General features: G+C 44.8%; 1 protein-coding gene across 11 annotated transcripts in view; it reads left to right on the forward strand.

Moving 5' to 3' along the window:
• Window positions 1-17,611, forward strand: part of LOC121434631 (disks large-associated protein 1) — a 684,271-nt gene extending 666,660 nt beyond the window's left edge. For all 11 annotated transcript variants that reach the window (XM_041633553.1, XM_041633552.1, XM_041633551.1 and 8 more), the window contains 3 exons: window positions 5,260-5,351; window positions 11,480-11,632; window positions 14,356-17,611. In XM_041633553.1, coding sequence (XP_041489487.1) covers window positions 5,260-5,351; window positions 11,480-11,632; window positions 14,356-14,565 — 455 coding nt within the window. In that variant the 3' untranslated portion in view covers window positions 14,566-17,611. The remainder of the gene's footprint in view (window positions 1-5,259; window positions 5,352-11,479; window positions 11,633-14,355) is intronic.
• Window positions 17,612-19,351: the final 1,740 nt, after the last annotated feature.

Here is a 19,351-nt window from a genome sequence, read left to right on the forward strand (position 1 = left end):
TGCATGGTGACGGTATTTTCTAGTCCTCCGGGACTCTACAAAAGGAGTAAGAAATATGTCTGTAATTCTCCTCTTCCCTTGGTGATTCAGACATCAAGGTCGTGAGGGAGACAGTGCTGCGGTCATTACTTCCACATTCCCGCTCTGTCTGCAGCCTTACAGAGCGTCCAACAGAACCGTATTAGGCCAGAACGTCCAGAGTTCACCACCTCTGTGCTTCTTGTAGCCACTGTGAGGAAATCCCCGTCGGTCACTGGCTCTGACAACTGTGAACTTACAGATCTGGATCTGTTGCTCTTTTCTTCCTAAGACAGCAGTGACTACTTAAGAAAGCAGAATATTTTCATTCATCCCTTTAACAACTATAAAGAATGTTTAAGAAATGAAATCGATGAAAAATGGCTTAACCTTTCAAATTCTTATGCTAGATATGATTGTAAATAAACTAATGACATGGGGAAAAAATTTTTGTTTGAGCTGGGGATGTAGCTCAGTTGGTAAGAGTGAAGCCCTGGGTTCAATCGCAGCCCTGCATAGCCCAGGCATAGTGGCGCATGCCTATAATCCTAGCACTAGGGAGATGCAGGCAGGAGAATCAGGAGTTGAAGGTTGTCTTTGGCTACATAACAAGTTTGAGGCTGTATGTATGTTCTTTCCAGTGTCTGAGGCCCTAAAGTAGAGGCATGGTGGCTGTGGATTGGGCAGAGGTGAGCGCAAGCCAACCATGGTGGCTTTGATCCTAGCACTTGGGATTCAGGAGGCAGAGGAAGGTGAGTCTCTGAGCGTTTGAAGCTGGCTCCGTCTATAGCTTCAGGCCAGCCAAGCCTGTATAGCAAGACTCTGCCTCAAAACTAAAAATAAAAAGAAGGAGGAGGAAGAAGAGGAAGAAGAAAAAGGAGAAGAAGAAGGAGGAGGAGGAGGGAAGGAGAGGGGAGGGAAGGGAGGGAAGGAGGGGAGGGAGGAAGGAAGGAAAAAAAGGAAGGAAAAAAGGAAGGAAAAGAAAGGAACTAAAAGAAGCCAGAGAAACCAGTCTTCTGACTTTTCCCATCTAGAGACCAGTTCTCCTGGACTATGGAGAGGATCACAGAGTTGCTGGAACGCTCACCTGTTGTGTGCGTTTGTTCAATTGTTTGTGTTTTAGGTACTAAGGATTGAGTTCCGAGCGTCACACATGCTAAGCACCACCTTCAGCCCTGAAATTTTGATTCAGCGAAAAGCCAGGCGTATTCCCAAGGGAACTAACTGGTCTTTGTTTTGGCTCGCTGGCACCGGCACACAGAAACTCCTCGTAGCAATCATAGATTCCCCTGGCAGGGTTAAAAGAAATCGCTCGAAATCGCTCGTTCTTTTCACCGCTGTGTTTTTTCTACCACCGCTATGTTCCCCAAATAAAAACCATACCCCACACAGGGAGGTGGGGAAAGAGGAGCTTCATTCTTCTCTTAATGTCTCGTCTTTAATTCTGCATAGCCAGGGGATTTCAAAGCATAGTCTGCATAGACGCCCCTCCCCACAGAGCCTTTCTGTGCTTCTCATTATAACATGTAACCTTTAAAGAAAACATGGGGCTTGTAATTTTCTCCAACCATGTCTGTGGAGTGAGCCCCAGACCCTCCACTTTCTTCACAACTGACGTGACCTTGTCCTCAGCACTACGACTAGATCTGTTCTGCTCTCAGCTCCAGATTCCCACGGTGTCCCCTTATACCCAATCCTTCTGTCCCGTGGCGCTGGCTGGAAGGTGAATATTTGGTTTGGTTTTGCTTGGCTTTGGTGTTCAGAGACAAGGTCTCGCTAAGTAGTTTGGCACAATCTTGAACTCAGAATCCTCCTGCCTCAGCCTCCTGAGGACTGGCTACCACATCTGGTTCTAGAAAGTGTTGATAATCGAGAGAAATCACATTCCACAGATTTTTTTTTTTTTTTTTTTTTTTTTAGTTTTTCGAGACAGGGTTTCTCTGTAGCTTTGGAGCCTGTCCTGGAACTAGCTCTTGTAGACCAGGCTGGCCTCAAACTCACAGAGATCTGCCTGCCTCTGCCTCCCAAGTGCTGAGATAAGCAAAGAGCCTTTATTTATTTGTTTGTTTGTTTGTTTATTTATGGGTTTTTTTGAGACAGGGTTTCGCTGTAGTTTTAGAGCCTGTCCTGGAACTAGCTTTTGTAGACCAGGCTGTCCTCGAACTCACAGAGGTCCGCCTGCCTCTGCCTCCTGAGTCCTGGGATTAAAGGCATGCGCCACCATCGCCCGGCCACTCCACAGATTATTAAATGCTATTCATGGATACTATGAAATGTTACTGAGCCTTAAAAAGAAGAAGATCTTATGTGACAACATGGGTAACTCAAGAGGCCCCGTGTTAAGCGCAATAAGCCTGTCACTGGAAGGTACATACTGAATACTCCTACACACATGAACAGCATAAAGTAAGGAAATTCAAACCTTGGTTCAGTGGAAAACTACTGGGATCCCAGGTGCCCTGGAGGCTGAGGTAGGGATGTTTGCTTGAATCACGGACGTTGAGACCAATCTGGGCTATACAGTAAGGTCCTGGTTCTAAATAAATCAATAATAAAATAAATAAGGCAAATTCAAATTCATCACAGAGCAGAGTGTAAGGAGAGACCCTATATCAAAAACTAAAGCAAGGAGCCAGGCATGGTGTTGCATGCCTTTAATCCTAACACTCAGGGGGCAGAGGCTGGTGGATCTCTCTAAATTCAAAGCCAGCTGGGTCTAGAGTGAGCTTCAGGACAGCAGGACTACAAAAAGAGATCCTATCTCCAAAAACAAAACAAAAAGGAGAGAGAGAGAGAAGGAAAGGAAACAAGTGCTAGAGAGATGGCTCAGTGGTTAAGCGCTCTTTCTCCTCTTGCACAGGACCCAGGTTCCATTTCCAGCACCCATGTTAGGAAGCTCACAGTCCCCTATAACCGTAGTTACAAAGGATCTGCTACCTGTTCTGGCCTCCGCAGGGACCTGTACACACATGATGCATGTATGTCCATTTAGGCACACATAAAATAAAAAGAAATAGATTTTTTAAATAGAACAAGAAGTCAGGCAGTGGTGGCGCACACCTTTAATCTCAGTACTCGGGAGGCAGAGGCAGGCAGATCTCAGTGAGTTCGAGGCCAGCCTGGTCTACAGAGCGAGTTCCAGGAGATTCAGAGCTGTATAGAGAGACCCTGTCTGGGGGAAAACAAAAGCAAAGGTTCAGTCCATGGTGACTTAACCTTGTTGCTTGTAGACCTCAGTGGCAGAGTACATCGTGGGAGCTGAGGAACAAAAGAGAAAGGGGAAATGGCTGGGGTACCAGTGTCCCTTCTCCGGCACCTCCTAGCAGCTCGAGTTCCTTCCACTAAGGCCCCACTTCCCAAGTGTCTTCTACTTCCAGAAGCCCCATAGGCCAGTGAACAACATTTTAATACAAAGGCCTCTGGGGGACATTCATGTGAACAGAACAGCACCCTATTTGGTTGGACAATCTAAAAAGTTTACAGGAGCCTGCTTGTAAAGGAGGCCACTACCCAGAACCCCAGGAGCAAAACCCATTCCCGACCCACAGAGTCCTCGAACCTCCCATTTTAATATTCAGAGAAAATCTGTTGCTTCAACTCCCAGTCTATCTACTGTGTTAGTGGGACGGATCAAATCCAGTGTTCGTGTGTGTTTTCATTTATATATTTATGGGGCTGGAGAGATGACTCAGCAATTAATAGCATTGGCTGTTCTTCCAAAAGACCCCGGTTCAACACCCAAAACCCACATGGCAGGTCACACCTGTCTGCAATTTGAGTTCCAGGGTTTCTGGCACCCTCACACAGACATACACGCAGACAAAACACAAATGCACATAAAATAAGATAAACTATAGATATATAATCAATAAATGATGTGCGTAGATTTAATGAGGTAAATAAGTTTTATTTTGCTGTTACAAAATTGTGACTATCAAGACAAACTGTTTAAGCCAGAGCCTGTTTGTTGCTCATTTGTTTCCCATTTCATAGGAGACAGAGGAGGAACGCTATGTTGTCTAATCCACTGAAGGGGTCTACTCCCCTGCCTTTTCTTTGTGCTTTCCACTAGGATGCAAAGCCCAAGAAGGCAGGGCCTTGGCTCCTCTGCCCTTCTCTGGCCTGGCTTTAGCCTTGAGGGCCAGGCTAACTGCTTCAAGGTTAACCACCACCATGCTGCAGAACAATAGTGGATTCAAGAGTGACCTTGGAAAGACTTCTGTGTAGGTCTGCCCCAGAACTTCCTAGGTAGAATGAGCATCAGGAGGCCTGGCATTGTGAATCCAGTACAGCAGATTATAAAGCCAGCCTGGGCAATGCCCGTTGCTTTCTTTGTTTTCTCCTGATCTTGTGGTTGAGAAAAGGAGTGTGGATTTTTTAGATCGAAGCCAACAGTGAGATTGCTTGAACCCTATATTGTCTCTATCAGGCAGAATTCCCAGCCTATTCAAGCCTCAGGTGGTCTGAGTTCTCTCTAGTCTTCCATTGTGGGAGGTTTCTGTCCACTCGGGTACAGGAGGGCGGTTTGCTATGTGGCAGAGCTCCAGCGGGGGGCAGCTGCAAGAGCTGCGGGTGCAGGGGGAGCCCTGGGGACACTGAGAGGGGGGGGGGGGCTGCAGAGGCACTCAAAGGCAGTTACTAAGACCGCTTCAAGTACCAAAGCAAGGAGGAAGACTCCACACCAAATGAATGTTAGGGTCCGTGCTGGTGTGACCCAGGCGACAGGTTGAACCCCATCACTCCCTAGCAAATTCATTTCTCAGAGAATGTCAGTGGCTGAACTCCAGGGAAAATGCTGGATTATGGACTAGTTAGGGTGTTAGGAGATTCCTCCCCCAGTTTGTATTACTTTTCTTGTGTTTGAATCGGAATTAGAAAATCAAGCTAGTAGATCAGGATCACTGACTCCATAAACCCGAAACTACACTGGGAAAATCGCGTGAAGTTTGTCTGGACCAAGAAAAGGAACGCTATTTGCCTCTCCTTGGGGTACAGCACAGTGATGTGACGGAAAACTCAGTTCTCCCAAGAAACAAGAGCGATAAACATGTGGTTTCCCAAGTTGACTTTATGCTTGAACCCGGTATCCCGGGTTTCATGGACCCAGGTGCGTGTGGGTGCGCGTTGTGGGTGTTTTTCCACACCGCAACAGCATAACTTTTTCTTTGCCTTTTTTTTTTTTAAATCAGACTAAGCTCAACATTGAGGCATCGTGTAAACCTCTGTGTCTGCTCTTTTCAGTTCTAGGGAAAATCCGAACCGCTGTGGGCAGCGCCCAACTTCTCATGGCGCAGAAATTCTACCAGTTCAGAGAGCTGTGTGAAGAGAACCTGGTAAGTACCATCCACATCGCTGTGATTCCTTGTAGCACAGCTCGGAGAGACCTTGTCCTCAAGACTGGTCCAGCCACAGCAAAACTTAGTTTGAACCAAGTTAGGTCAAGGCTCCTTGGAGTCTTAACAGATGAATCTGGTTTCCTGCTTTTCACTAAATAAAGCAAACAAGCAGAAGGAAGGAAGGAAGGAAGGAAGGAAGGAAGGAAGGAAGGAGAGAGAGAGAGACCCACTTAAATAATCCTAGGGACAGAATTAAGTTAAAACTCCATTTCCTGATTTTTTTTTATATTGAAAACTTTCCATGTTCCTAGATTTTTTTTTAAATATTTATTTATTATGTGTACAACATTCTGTCTGCGTGTATGTCTGCAGGCCAGAAGAGGGCACCAGACTTCATTACAGATGGTTGTGAGCCACCATGTGGTTACCGGGAATTGAACTCAGGACCTTTGGAAGAGCAGGCAATGCTCTTAACCACTGAGCCATCTCTCCAGCCCCCATGTTCCTAGATTTTGTATGTTGCTTTTGGTTTTCTTATTCTTAGTAAAATTTGGAGCAACTGATGTTTCCTAAGTACTTTCTAAACAAAGATTTCTCTCTCTAAAACAGCCTTCGGTGTCTCCTGATCAGTTTTGCTCTAACCCAAAGGCCAGAGGTTGAGGGTATGACAAAATGTGGATTTGACACCCTGAGACAGGTGACATACAAACACGAAGGAAGGGAACCCTCTTCTGTAACAGCAGCCGTGACAGCAATAGCCTTTGCAAACCTGGCAGAGAAATAAAGGCCAGGAGCCTCTTCCAGGAGGCCTTAAAGAAGACCTCCGTCCACCACGAGGGACTCTGCACACACAACTGCTGCCGGTCAGGCTGGCGCTAACACAGAACAAACGCACAGCAACTCGGTGATGTGCAGGAAGGGAAAACACAACGACATCTTAGAGGACCCAGGTCGGGCTTTAGAGTTTCAACTCTGTGTCCTAAGCACTGCGTTTTCTCCTCAAAGGAATCTAGTCCAGGGCTGGCAAGGTGGCTTCTGGGTCAAGGGGCTTGCTGAGAAGCCTGGTGTTCAATCTCCAGAGCTCACATGGTGGACTCACGAAAGGACCAGCTCCCATTCTTACACACACACACACACACACACACACACAGACACACAGACACGGTGGCATGTGCACCAGCCCCACCCTCACTTACCCCACACTCATACTGAATAAGTGTGAAAACAGAATTGATGGGCAAGTGGCCAAGTGTACTACAAAGGAGAACATAAATTTCATGTACATTTTAAAGATGAAATTACAGGTACTTTTTTTTTAATGTGTACTGATTTCTAGAAATTATCAACTTCATGAAAGCCAGTTTTGACATCTTGCCATTCCTCATAGTGGCTCCTATAGCCACTAGAGAAATCTCTATTTATGGTAATGCCACACCAGCAGAGGATGGTCATTGTACTGCTCACAGCAGGCCTCTGAAGAGCAGGTCCAGCACCAAATGTGTCAGATGCCCTGGTAACTACGCAGAATGGCCATTTGGAGTTCCTAGTGGCATTGTCTTTATGACTTACAGATGGGATCGACAGGCACAAAAGTTAAGAAACTTAGCTACCAGCCCACAGTAAAATCAGACCCAAGAATCAAACCCTGATCTCTCCTGGCTGTCCCCCATAAATCCCATGCAGGATTTGAGTTCCATCCCTTACCTTTGCAGAGCGAAGTCATCCCAGGAAGTAAATATGACCTGGTGGTAGTTCCTCTTAGCACCACATCTGTATGAAAGGGACTCTAAGGGGCAGCAAGATGGCTCAGTAGGCAAAGGGGCTTGCTGCCAAGTCTGATGACCCAAGTTTGATCCCAGGTCAGATAAGATGGAAAGAGAGAACGAGCTCCTACAAACTGTCATCTGACCTCCACCTGCTTGCCCAGGCACTGCCTCCAGCACACGCATGTTAAATAAGTGTGTGTGTGTGTGTGTGTGTGTGTGTGTGTGTGTTTAAAAGTGACTGTAGGGTTGGTCAGAACCAGGTGCAGCTTTTCTTTCTTCCTCTTCCTTTGAGGAGGAAAAAAAAAAAAAAGAAGATAGTTTGAAAACGACTAGATTCTCAAGCTTAAAGTGAATGGATGAAGTTTGTCTTATCCCAGCTACACTAAACCAGGGGGCCACCCCCGACTGTCCCTCTGATCTCAGAGATGGTCTGTCTAGACTCAGCTACTCTGTCACATGACTCATGACTGCTGAGTTAGAGAGTGGCTAGCGCTTACACACTCTCTTTTCTCATTTGTCTGTTTGACAACATGGGGCAAAGAGATTCCTTTGGGGGGAAGACCGAGTTGCCCACGATACTGATTTAAGCACTTCTAAATACTCTAGAAGCTACTGAACTGGAGGTTGACTATGCCCAAACCCAAGAAATCTAAAATCAGAAATTCTGTAAAATCTAAACTTTGGGGACACCGAGGCATTGATACTGTATAATCTGACCTCATATAACATGTCACAGTCAATATAGGTACATTAAAAATATATATAACAACCTTCAGACTGTGTGTACAGGTGTACATGACATATATGTGCATTTCACATTAAGACTCATATTCTGTCTCCAAAATATCTCACTGTGGACAGGAAAACATCCAAATCCTATGAACTCTAGCATCTCGACATCTGGTCCCAAGGGTGCCAGATAAGAAGCTCAATCTGTATTATTCCTTTCATTGGTGCTAAAACAATACAATAGTAAAACTCATGACCCAGAAAATGTCACTGCATTCCAAAATATTAACTGTTTAGTTTCCCACTGTGGATAAGGCTGACTAATTGTGAAACCGTGAAGTAGTGAGACGAGCTTTCTCAGTCTGCTTATCCGTTCTGCATGTTGAGGGGTTGTTTGTCTAGCCCTTTTGGTCTTTTGTTGCTTGCAGTGTAAGCCTCAAACTTGGGAGTTCTTGCTCCAGCTTACTTAGTGTTAGACTAAGTTGTTGTATTTATTTTATTTTGCTTTGTTCTGGCTTAGGTGCTGAAGACTGAGCCCAGGGTCTTGAGCATGTACCTCTAAGCCACACTCACTCTCATCCCTGGGATAGATTTATAATATTGCCAAGCACCTAAAAACTCCATAATTTATTCATTCCAAAGAACGGCCATGCGTTGTTTCAGAACCGTGTGCACATCGGCGTCCTTATTTGCCGTCACTCTTGCTCATCCTCTGATGTAAATGCTGTTTCCAACCTTGTTAAACAACTGGATGACCCCACAACCTTGACACTTTCTGAAATTCTGATGATACCGTTTTCGTGAGGTTAATTTTAAATGTCCAAGCTGGCCTTAGTTATCATAGGACATGGGAGTTTACAGTTGGTTTTGGTTTTGGTTTTTTAAGACAAGGTTTCTGTGTGTAACAGTTCTAGCTGTCCTAGAACTCGCTCTGTAGACCAGGCTGGCCTCGAACTCACTGAGATCCTCCTGCCTCTGCCTTCCGAGTGCTGGGATTAAAGGCATGTGCCACCACCGCCCAGCACAGTTGTTTCTACTACTAATCCTGCTGTCTGACTGGGAAGCCTTCGGCTGCTTTTGCAAAGGGTGTTAGGCAATGACAGTGATTACAGCTTACAGGGACAAAGAAAGTCAACTCCCAAGCCAGGTCTTTCCACTGAGGAGGCTGAGATAAGAAAGGTGGAGCTTTCCAGGCCAGCATAAATCACACAGAACACTCTCAAGCAAACTAACAAAAGTCAGCTCTCGGCTGGCTTCAGTGGAGCTGGCTTCTCAAGCTTGATGACCAGAGTTAAATCCCTGAAACCCACACAAAGGTGGAAGGAGAGAACCAACTCAATAAAGTTGTCCTCGGACCTCCACACGCATGTTGTAGCATATACACCACACACACAAACGCACCTGTGCGCATGCACGCATGTGTGTGTGTATCATCCTCTGACCTCCACACGCATGTTGTAGCATACACACCACATGCACACACACGTGTGCGCATGCACGCATGTACATGCTTATTGTCCTCTGACCTCCACACGCTTGTTGTAGCATATATACCACAGGCACAAGCACACGCATTTGCAGACGCACACATGTATGCACAAATTGTCCTCTGACCTCCACACACATGTTGTAGCATACACACCACACACACAGACACACACATGTGCACACACACGCATGTATGCGTGTATTCTTGATAATAATAATTTTTGTTGGTTTGTTAGTTTTTGTTTTTTGAGTTTTTTTTTCCAGACCGGGTCTCACTCTCTAGCTCTGGGTATCCTGGAACTCACTGTGTGGACGAGGCTGGTCTTGAATTCCTATGAGATCCACCTGCCTCTGCCTCCCAAGTGCTGGGATTAAAGGAGTGTATCGCTATGCCCTAATGACAACAATAAAAATTTTGAATGATTCTTTATAAAAACTTTTTGTTGGTAGTGGTTTGGTTTTTCGAGACAGTGTTCATCTGTTTAGTCCTGGCTCTCCTGGAACTCATTCTATAGACCAGGCTGGCCTTGTTACTCAAAGATCCACCTGCCTCTGCCTCCTAAGTGCTGGGCTTAAAGGCAGTCACCACTACTGGCTGGCAAAACGTCAGTTCTTAAACACTGAAGGATATTTGCGATCCTGAAAAGGGAATTATTATCAGCATGCATATGTATGTGTAAAGATAAAGTTTTCTGACATTTGCTATATTTAAAACTAGCTAACTTCCAATGTGTCATGTGATAAAATGATTCGTTATTATATATACCAGTAATGTCTCAATTACTGAACACATATCTATTTCAAGGACTACCTGTGGATATCCACGGTTTGCTGCACACAGCGCCCCCGTGTCTGCACTCTGTGCGCTGGCACCCAGTTCGCGAGCTTCGGGCAAGGGGGCTGGAGGTTAAAATACACAGACACACACAGACAGAGAGACAGCAACACGGGTCATCCTTGAATTCCCCAAGAATACCCCCTTTATTGTGTTCAGGGGCAGATTATATAGAGATAGCTGTTGTAATATGAGCGGCAGGGCTGCGTCCCCAGCACCCCGGCCACCTGGCTAGCTTATGCCCGAAATAACAACACACAAATTGTATTCATTTAAACACTGCTTGGCCCATTTCTATCTAGCCTCTTCTAGGTTAATTCTCACATATTAATTTAGCCCATTTCTAATCATCTGTGTGTAGCACCACTAGGTGCGCTTACCGGGAAGATTCTAGCCTACGTCCATCCTGGGTTGGAGCTTCATCGTGTGTGTCTGCCCGGGAGAGCAGAGCATGGCCTCTCTGAGCTCACTTCCTCTTCCTCCCAGCATTCTGTTCTGTTTACTCCTCCCACCTATGTTTTAACCTATGAGACCAAGCAGTTTCTTTATTACTTAACCAATGAAATCAACAGATTGATATATGACACTCCCACATCAGATAGCCACGCCCCAGCCAAACCCACCAGAAACCACTCTCCTGCCATCAGGAACTCCTGAAGGTCTCGTGCTCAGAGCAGCTGTAGGCACTCAGATCAGGGGAAAGCAAGCAATTCAGGATCTGGGGTCTCACTGCTCCCAACAACGGTTGACCATTTGCTTCAAATATTCAATTTGAATATTTGAATTCTGGGCACCAGAGAAGCCTTGAGAACCAGGTACTTAAAAAATTCCTTGTTGCTTATTCATTCTGCACCTGATATTTTACCCAACATGAGTGCTAAAACTAATCCCACTCTAGAATTCTCGTCTGTTCTCCGGATAAACTGTGTGGCATGAAATCACACATGATTTTATTTTCAAGGCAGTATTTTTATTTGAATCTATTGTTTAAAAATACATCCAGGAAGAGATAATGCATTCTGGGATGCTTTGTTTCAAATGTTTAGACTCTTCCCCCACTTATCAGACTGAAACAACCATGCTGTTGTAAGGACGAGGAATTTTACAGCCTTGACATTTGAAAATCAGGGACTGGGATGGGGGCCTGTAGAAAATCACCATTGGTAGCCTCACTGTTATCTCTTATCTGAAAGCCAAAAGGAACTCGGCCTCCTTGGGTTCTTTGAAATGTCTGAAAATGCATTTGTGGCCCCTGTTTGCCGTCCCACTGCCTCTAAATCATCAATATTTTTCTCTCTTTTGCACAGAATCCCAATGCGCATCCAAGACCCACTTCCCAGGATTTGGCGGGGTTTTGGGACATGCTGCAGTTGTCCATAGAAAATATTAGTATGAAATTTGACGAACTTCATCAGTTAAAGGCCAATAATTGGAAACAGATGGATCCTCTTGACAAGAAGGTAGAACAATGTAGATTTTGTATGGTCCATTTAAAAAGCTGCACAAACCCTGGACAGTCTAAATAGGCTTCTGCACTCAGCCCTTCTGTTCACCATGTGAAATGGAGCTGGCATCGTGTCCATGTCATTGGAATGGCAATGTTTACATACTAACCACTTGGGATATTATCTGTAATATGTTTCAGGCATACTTTTGAAGAAAAACCTGTCTTTGTGAATTGGAAAGTGGGAATGTGGCTTTTCTTTCTCTTTTTCCTTTTTCCTGTCCTTCTTTCTTTCTTTTTCTCTTTCTTTTTTCTTTCTTTGTCTTCTCTCATTAATTAAACTTTAAGTTAAACCCCCTTAGACACTGAAAGGAACCGCCTCCAGTTTTGCTTTCTAAACCAAAATCGGGACCTCTTCAGTGTATGGTTCCCTAGAGTTCAGTTCCACGCTCAGGACATGTTTCTGAGCAGTAACTGGCTGACAGTCGTCTCACAAGCAGAGTAACGAAGAAGTCACTGGCGCCCCAGTCTAAATGCTCCCTGTGAGACTGGTAGTCATCTTAAGTGTTGGGATTTTTTTCCTAACTTTGGTTGATTTGCCTGGGGCAGTATTGTTCCCTGGGAATCTTCATGCAAAAGTTTAGAAATAAAGGCTTAAATTATTTTAATTAATCAATCATAATTTCATATTTGATTGCTGTGGTTCTACTAGGCTTCTATAAGTATCTCATGTCTGCCGTTCCAGGCTGATCTGTTCTGTATGAGATTTGTCTTTTTTTTTAAGTAACTTTTGTTCTTCTATGAACCGAGGTCAAATAGTTCCAAGAGATACCCCTGAAAATGAAGGCTGGTTATTTGCTCGGAGCAGTGAGAGCCCTGCCCTTTGGGGTCTCCTGACCCATCAAGAACTAACAGTAATCCACTGCTGCCCATCATCTCCGGGTGTATGGGGTCAGTGGGCACCCAGGACAAACCCAGTCCCAAAGGAGGGCAATGTTGTCACCACTATCCACCATCTCTAGTTCTATTGCCATCCAACTGGGGGGATTAGAACCAAGCTTGAAGTACTATCGATGTGTGTGTGGCCTCTGCTTTGAGAAGCCAAACGTTGTGCTTCATCTAGTTTTCTTTATGTGTAAAACTGTCTGCTGACAAACTGGTCTTAAAAGAATACACACCTGTACACACGCTGGAATTTAGGAATGCTCCATCTAACTTCTCACCTACTGATTCTTTAATATTATTGTTTTGAAAAAAAATAAAGTGTGCAAAGAAAGAAAAATGACTAAAAAGCTTCCAATATTCATACTTTTAAAAATATCCACCAGTTATCCCACAATGAAGATTACAAATGTCCCGAAGAAGTGATGCAAAGAAATCGTTACATGTGATTTATTGGTATGTAACCTAATAATAAATTATTAGCTTAATTATTTTTTTTCAGTTTTTAACAATGCATTTTGCCTATGATCAGAGCCTTTCCTCATCTCATGAACCTGACAGGGAAACAAAAGATGAAGAGACAGAGGTGGTGGGAGACCGCACTCTGTCTTCTCCCTTTTTGTCCGTTAGCAACACAGTCCACTTTAAACAAGCACGGGCCAAAGCCCAGTGTGATGATACTGAGCTCTGCATTTCTCCCTGGCAAGCAAGGAGGACCCGCTGTACTGAGCATCAGTGTTAAGTCAGATACTCCGTGCCTTCATGAGAAACTTCACGTTTGATTTCATAAGGATGCAGGGTGTTTTATTTAAGTGGAAATGTGGGGTTGCTGTGGACTGTTGCAGAGCCCAAAAGGTCAACATTTCTCTCCTTAAAAGCACCCTTTGTGGTTTAGATGCCTTTCCTTCCCCTTGTATGGTTATCGTGAAGGCGTGAGTGGCTGGATTTTGCAGTAGATTAGAAAAGATCTAATACCATTTCGGAGTTTGCTGATAAGAGACATGGCCTTTTCCAGTCCTGTGTTCAGCTTTGATAACAACTTGGGATTGTCTTCAGGACTACCACAAGCATGCTGAAACCCCTAGGGACCGCTGTCCTGGAAAAATCCTCCCCAGAGTAGGAAATACCAGTTGTTCACCCCCCACCCCGTGACCCTGTACAATCTATGGCTGTGTGTTGTGCAAAAAGGGTGTAACTCCCGATGGCACCATTGAAGCCTAAAAACACTATCTTATAATAGGAAGGGATGGAAGGGAAGGCTGGGGAGGCGGAGGGAGGAGGCCAGAGAGAGAGAGGGAGTAGCGGGGGCTTTTTCTCGAACCCAAGCTCTCCTACCTGATGCTCCTCATAAAGATACAGCTTAGAGTTCTAATTCATTCTGTAGCTGTTGAGATCTCCTGACCCACTGCTAGCGCCAGGAATAGTCTGGGGGTTGCAGACAGAGCCTCCCTCACTGTGAGGTGCACGGAGCCCCTTGTAGGGCTGCACTTTAAATGCCCACACCCTGCCGTGGAAAGGCCTAGTTCTGCGATGCAATTTTCCCCTCGACCTTAAGTGTAAGAGATTATGTGTTGTTATTGTTGTTGTTGTTTTGTTTTGTTTTCCCACATCTTTTGAATATCCAAGCCAGAGCAATGAAGAGAAATCATATATACAGTGTGCAGATCAGAACTAACCATCCTTAGGTTTAAAAAAAAAAAAGACGTGTATGTGTTTTCGAACTACTGACCTATCCCAGTCTTTCCCAAGCTTGTCCTGAGAAGCTGTGTAATGTCCTGAACCTTCTGCTTTGATCAGGAGCGAAGGGCCCCTCCTCCAGTGCCAAAGAAGCCGGCGAAGGGCCCCGCGCCGCTGATCCGGGAGCGCTCGCTGGAGAGCTCGCAGCGCCAGGAGGCCCGCAAGCGCCTGATGGCTGCCAAGCGTGCCGCGTCGGTCCGCCAGAACTCGGCCACCGAGAGCGCGGAGAGCATCGAGATCTACATCCCCGAGGCGCAGACCCGGCTCTGAGCGCCGCAGAGGACCGTCCCGCCGCCCTGCCCTCGGCCGCCTCCCCGTTCCCCTCCGTCTCTGAGCTCAGTGACCGCCACCGCCCTGGCGTAGTTGTCCTCCTCGCAGGAGCCGCCCCTGAGCCGCCCCGCTTCCTGGACCGCCTGGCCCATCTTCTCCACCGAGCTTTGCTCCCCTGTCCTGAAGCCTCATGCAGACATCCAAACCCTTTCTTTTCTGGAGCAAGCAAACCCACCTGTGTAGAAAAGACACCTTGTAGGTCACTCACCTTCCTCAGTTCTTTCAAGCTAGTGTGTCCCTAGAACTCAGCAATATAAAACCATAGGGTATTTCAGAAACCCGGTATCCTCTGAGACTTAACCGTCTTCCATGTGAAAGAAACGAGGGTTCGCGTCCCTTTATTTGCCCCCAAACAGTTATTTTTACAAGCAGGCAGATCGCTTTATTTCTTATATCAGATATCACACCGTCTTGTCGGAATCCATGGTGACCAAGAGAGAGGGACCAAAGCTGACCTGGGGTTGGGGGCCTGGGTGTTGGAGGAGAGAAGGGTAAAGTGTGTACCTTCGCAGCTGTACAAACTGCCTCTCTGGTACTTCATTCAAACCGCTTCAGATGTTTCAATCAGCAGAAGATTGTAAATTAGATCTTTCAGGGAAATTAATCTATTCTGAAAGGCAATAAAATGAAGAAAGTTAAGGCAAAGGAAGGTTTAAGATCCTATATAAGGAATCTGTTTATTTCTCTTATTATTAAGAAAATTTAGACCTGAAATGTTTTATCAACTTTTCTTGTACTCTGTGTATTATAGTGTCATGGCCGTGGTTTTTAAATGGGGGGGGAGGGGGCGGGGGAGAAAGAGTTGGTTCAGGTAGTTTAATGTCCATTCGCGTGGGCTCACTTAAGATTTCACACACACGTAAGAACACTTGTGCTTCCAAAAGACTGCCAGGTCATTTCCAGAGAAGAGTTCCGGTTCCCTGCCACCCCTTCGAAGGCTACATACCTGTCTAGTTTAGCCCAGCACGTCATATTTCAGGGCTCTCCCCTCGCTCCCGTACAGGGTTCACGTGTTCCCAGCACAGGGTTTCCTCCTCTAGCAAAGGAATAAACTTAAAAAGGTTGTCTACCCCAGTTGCTATGCTGCCTCATTCCAAAGAGCTGCCATCATGATCCCGAAGTTGCAGGTAGAGAGGAGTCTTTCGATGCGCAGGGACCAAGAGCTGTAAGGAGAAAGGGAAACGCTGATAGAAACCCGTGCTTTGGGTTGGATTCCAGACTTTCTCTTGGCTTGCAGGTTAGTCGTGGTGGATGGCTGTGAGCACTGGCCTCCTGCTGAAGTCTTCAAACGCCCTTACTTGTAGCCATTTAAACATTCAGAACGTGGCGATCTGAAAGGGTCAGCCACATACTATGTCAAGCTTGCAGCCTAAATTTTGCCATTGAAAAGTGGAAGTCTTAAAAGAAACAAACAAACAAAACGCTTGCACCAGAGACGCTTAAAAACATACACTCTCATAGCCAGGTGCTAATTTAATTTTCTTTACAAACTTCAGAGAAGCGATGGGTCTGGCAAGCACTATTTTCAGACACACTCTAAAACCACGAGAGGATTCGCTACCTCTCAGAGCCCTTGGTGCTCTGAGCTGCCTTTACTAACAGGGCACAAATGTTCGCTCCCTGCTGTGGTTTACAAGAAAAGGGCTACTAACTTATTAACAAAAACATCAACAGAACAACTTTTAACTATGGCAGACAAAGTCAGTGCTTTCTCAACTGGAGCAGAGATCCGTAGGCTTCAAGAATTTGCTAGTTTCAAAAAAAGACACTTTCTCTTTACATACTGTGGGAAGTATGCAGGAGTAAAGCCAACTGTCCCCTTGGGTAGCCCGTGGTCACACTCACCCGAGAAAGACTGGAATTCACCGGAAGCAGCCATTCTAGACCCACTGTCAGGAATACAGCTCCCTGCCCTGAGGTAGAGTTCAGGTTCTAACTTGATCCCAGATACTCCTGCAGGGTTTTCTTTGGAAACTGATTTGGCCCAGGCTGTTTTAAAGAGGGACGAGAGAAGGCCTAGTTATCTTGTCTAAGTGAGTGGCATTTGTATATTCATAAGCTATTTTTGGTAAGAATTTTAAATCTTTTAGCTGAACGCCTGCAGGGCATCACAACCTTTGCCTTCCTGAAAAACACAGTTTAATCTGTACAAACACTTTATAAAAAAAAAAAAAGCTAATTATTGACGTTAGGACCTGACCCCCACACAATACAGCTTGTTATCCACTGGACCCGGAAACTGACATCTTGTGAGCATCACCTCTGTTGCGTTATTCTTTTTGATGTAATTTGTAGAGATGTTTTTTAGTTCATAATGAACAGCGGATGTACCCTGAAAAATTGCTTATTTTGTTTAACTTTGGTATAAAGGTGTTGGGCATTTTCTTGGGGCGGGGGGAATTACAAAAGAAAATTTTCTCCCTCATCAAAAACAAAACAAAAAAAAATACGTTCAAATAAATTAAGTATTTATTATATTTTTTGCAGATGTTTCCATACAATTCACATAACCTTTTTGTAAAGAGAGATGAAGAAATGGATTAAAGATTTTTAATATTTGAAATGGTAAATAGAGCTAATTTATTTGTAATATATTTCTGTTATTTATAGGTGTTCCCTTAATGTTTTCCTGTGCCGTTTGCTTTCATTTAAGCCTTATCCTTGTGAATTTACCGTTTCTTTTTTAAGAACATGTCTAGATGCATATTTTAAATAACTGGATGTAAATCATTAGCATATCTGAATTCCCTAATGTAATTTTTAAAAATTATTTTGGTTTGGGGAAAAAAAAGATTCATTTGAAAGCCTTCAGATGGAGGGGTGGGGAAGATTTTTATGGCTTTCTGAATTGGAATTTCATAGGCTTATTTACCTAGATTGTGTGTGGTCAAAAAAAAGAAAAAACAACCAACAATCTGTAAATACATGAATGTTTCCCATAATGTAAAAAGAAGGAATTAATAAAATAATCAATGCACCGCTTTCAGGCTTGTGTGGGTTATTTTTTTTTTTTTTTTAAATTTTTCGAGACAGGGTTTCTCCGTAGCTTTTTGGTTCCTGTCCTGGAACTAGCTCTTGTAGACCAGGCTGGCTTCGAACTCTCAGAGATCCGCCTGCCTCTGCCTCCCTAGTGCTGGGATTAAAGTTGTGCGCCACCACCACCAGGCCGGCTTGCGTGTTTTTACTGAAGCCCTGGGGCTTCTTTGGAAGCGGGCAGCACGTCGTCTTTCTCATGTCATTGTGATGACACACCGTGCTCCCTCCCCTGCCACACAGGCTGTGGGAGCTCCCATCTCCAGGATCTCAGAACTGAAGTCTTCTATCCTGATAATCACAGATGCTTGGCGTGTTGATTCAGGTGCCCCTGCCACTGCGTTATGCTGACAGGTACAGATTAAGAGTGATGCTCTGAGCCCCTCACACGTATGTATTTTAACCACTTTGGTTTCTTTGCGTACATGCCCCGCTGCGTTGTGTTTCCCACACAGTTGGACTCCGTTGTTTGTATCCCACCCTCACAGTAATCAAAACTGTGTATGTCAGTGACCGGGTGTGTTTAGCATGTGTGAGGCCCTGGATCTCATCTCCGGTACTGGGAAGAAAGGAGAGGGGAGAGAAAAAGCAAAGACATTTTTGCTCACAGTTTACTTACTAGACACGGCAGCACAATTACTAAAGGATGGGTTGGGCTCTCAACTGCAGGCCTGTGTTCAGTATCTCCAATACCACCTCTGCTTTTTCCCTAGTTCACGTTGGCTAATTATTTGCCACTTTCATCTGGGTTTTATGCTTCCAAAGTGGACTTGCGCTCATCAGTAGTCTGAAAGAATCTGGCCACTGTGTCTGTAGTGCCTCCTTCCTAGCTTCCTCCTCATTCTTGGCAAAACCCCTTCACCTACATGCAACAGAGTTGGAAATGAGTAGACAGACGGGCATCTTTTCTAATTTTGTTCATAAGCAAGATCTGTGCCAGTCCCCAAATAACACAATATGTGTTGAACCTGAGAAGCAAAATGGTCACCTTACCGAATCCCTGAGGGCCACGAAGACCTCATGATTGGACACGCGCACGCTGTTCATCTAATCTGAGTACATTTCTTGCCTTTTCGCCGCTCAGTTTTATCTTATCCAGGCTCTATAGCATTTCAATCAATCCCCAAACTGAGTTCGCTTTTGAATGTAAGAATCTAAAGTTAACGAACTCCAGCTAAGGCAGGAGGATCAAGAATTCAAGTCTAGTCTGGGCTACATGGAGAGACCCTGCCTAGAAAAATGAAGGAAAAGAAAGTGAAAGTGGAGGAAGAGGAGGATGAGAGGGAGAAGAAAGAAAGAGATGAAGGAGGAGGTGAAAAAGAGGTGGAGGAGTTATTAAGTGAACAGTTTCCATGTTAGAGTCTAAACCCACTTTCCTGGAAAATATAATTTAGTTGTTTGGTTTTTTTTAAAGAAATTGAAAAAAAAAGTTTGTTGAGAACATTACTTTTTTTTAAATCTTTGAAACCCACTCTTTGAAAGCTTACACTGATTTTGGTTTAAATAAATGACATGTTATTAAAATCACCGTGTCAGTATGTTGGCTCAGTAAGTGCTGCTGGGAACCAAAGGTGCTGGTTTTCCTTTTGTTTGTTCAATTGCTGTTTGACTTTCAACTGCGAAACCAAGACCCAATCAATTCCTTTTGCAAACAGAAACTAATGACCCTGTCTGAAATCCCTCCTTTGCTTCT

This window comes from Microtus oregoni, unplaced genomic scaffold, assembly GCF_018167655.1.
Source record: "Microtus oregoni isolate MIOR12 unplaced genomic scaffold, Mior012 000044F_ref0000062, whole genome shotgun sequence".
Classification (NCBI taxonomy): domain Eukaryota; kingdom Metazoa; phylum Chordata; class Mammalia; order Rodentia; family Cricetidae; genus Microtus; species Microtus oregoni.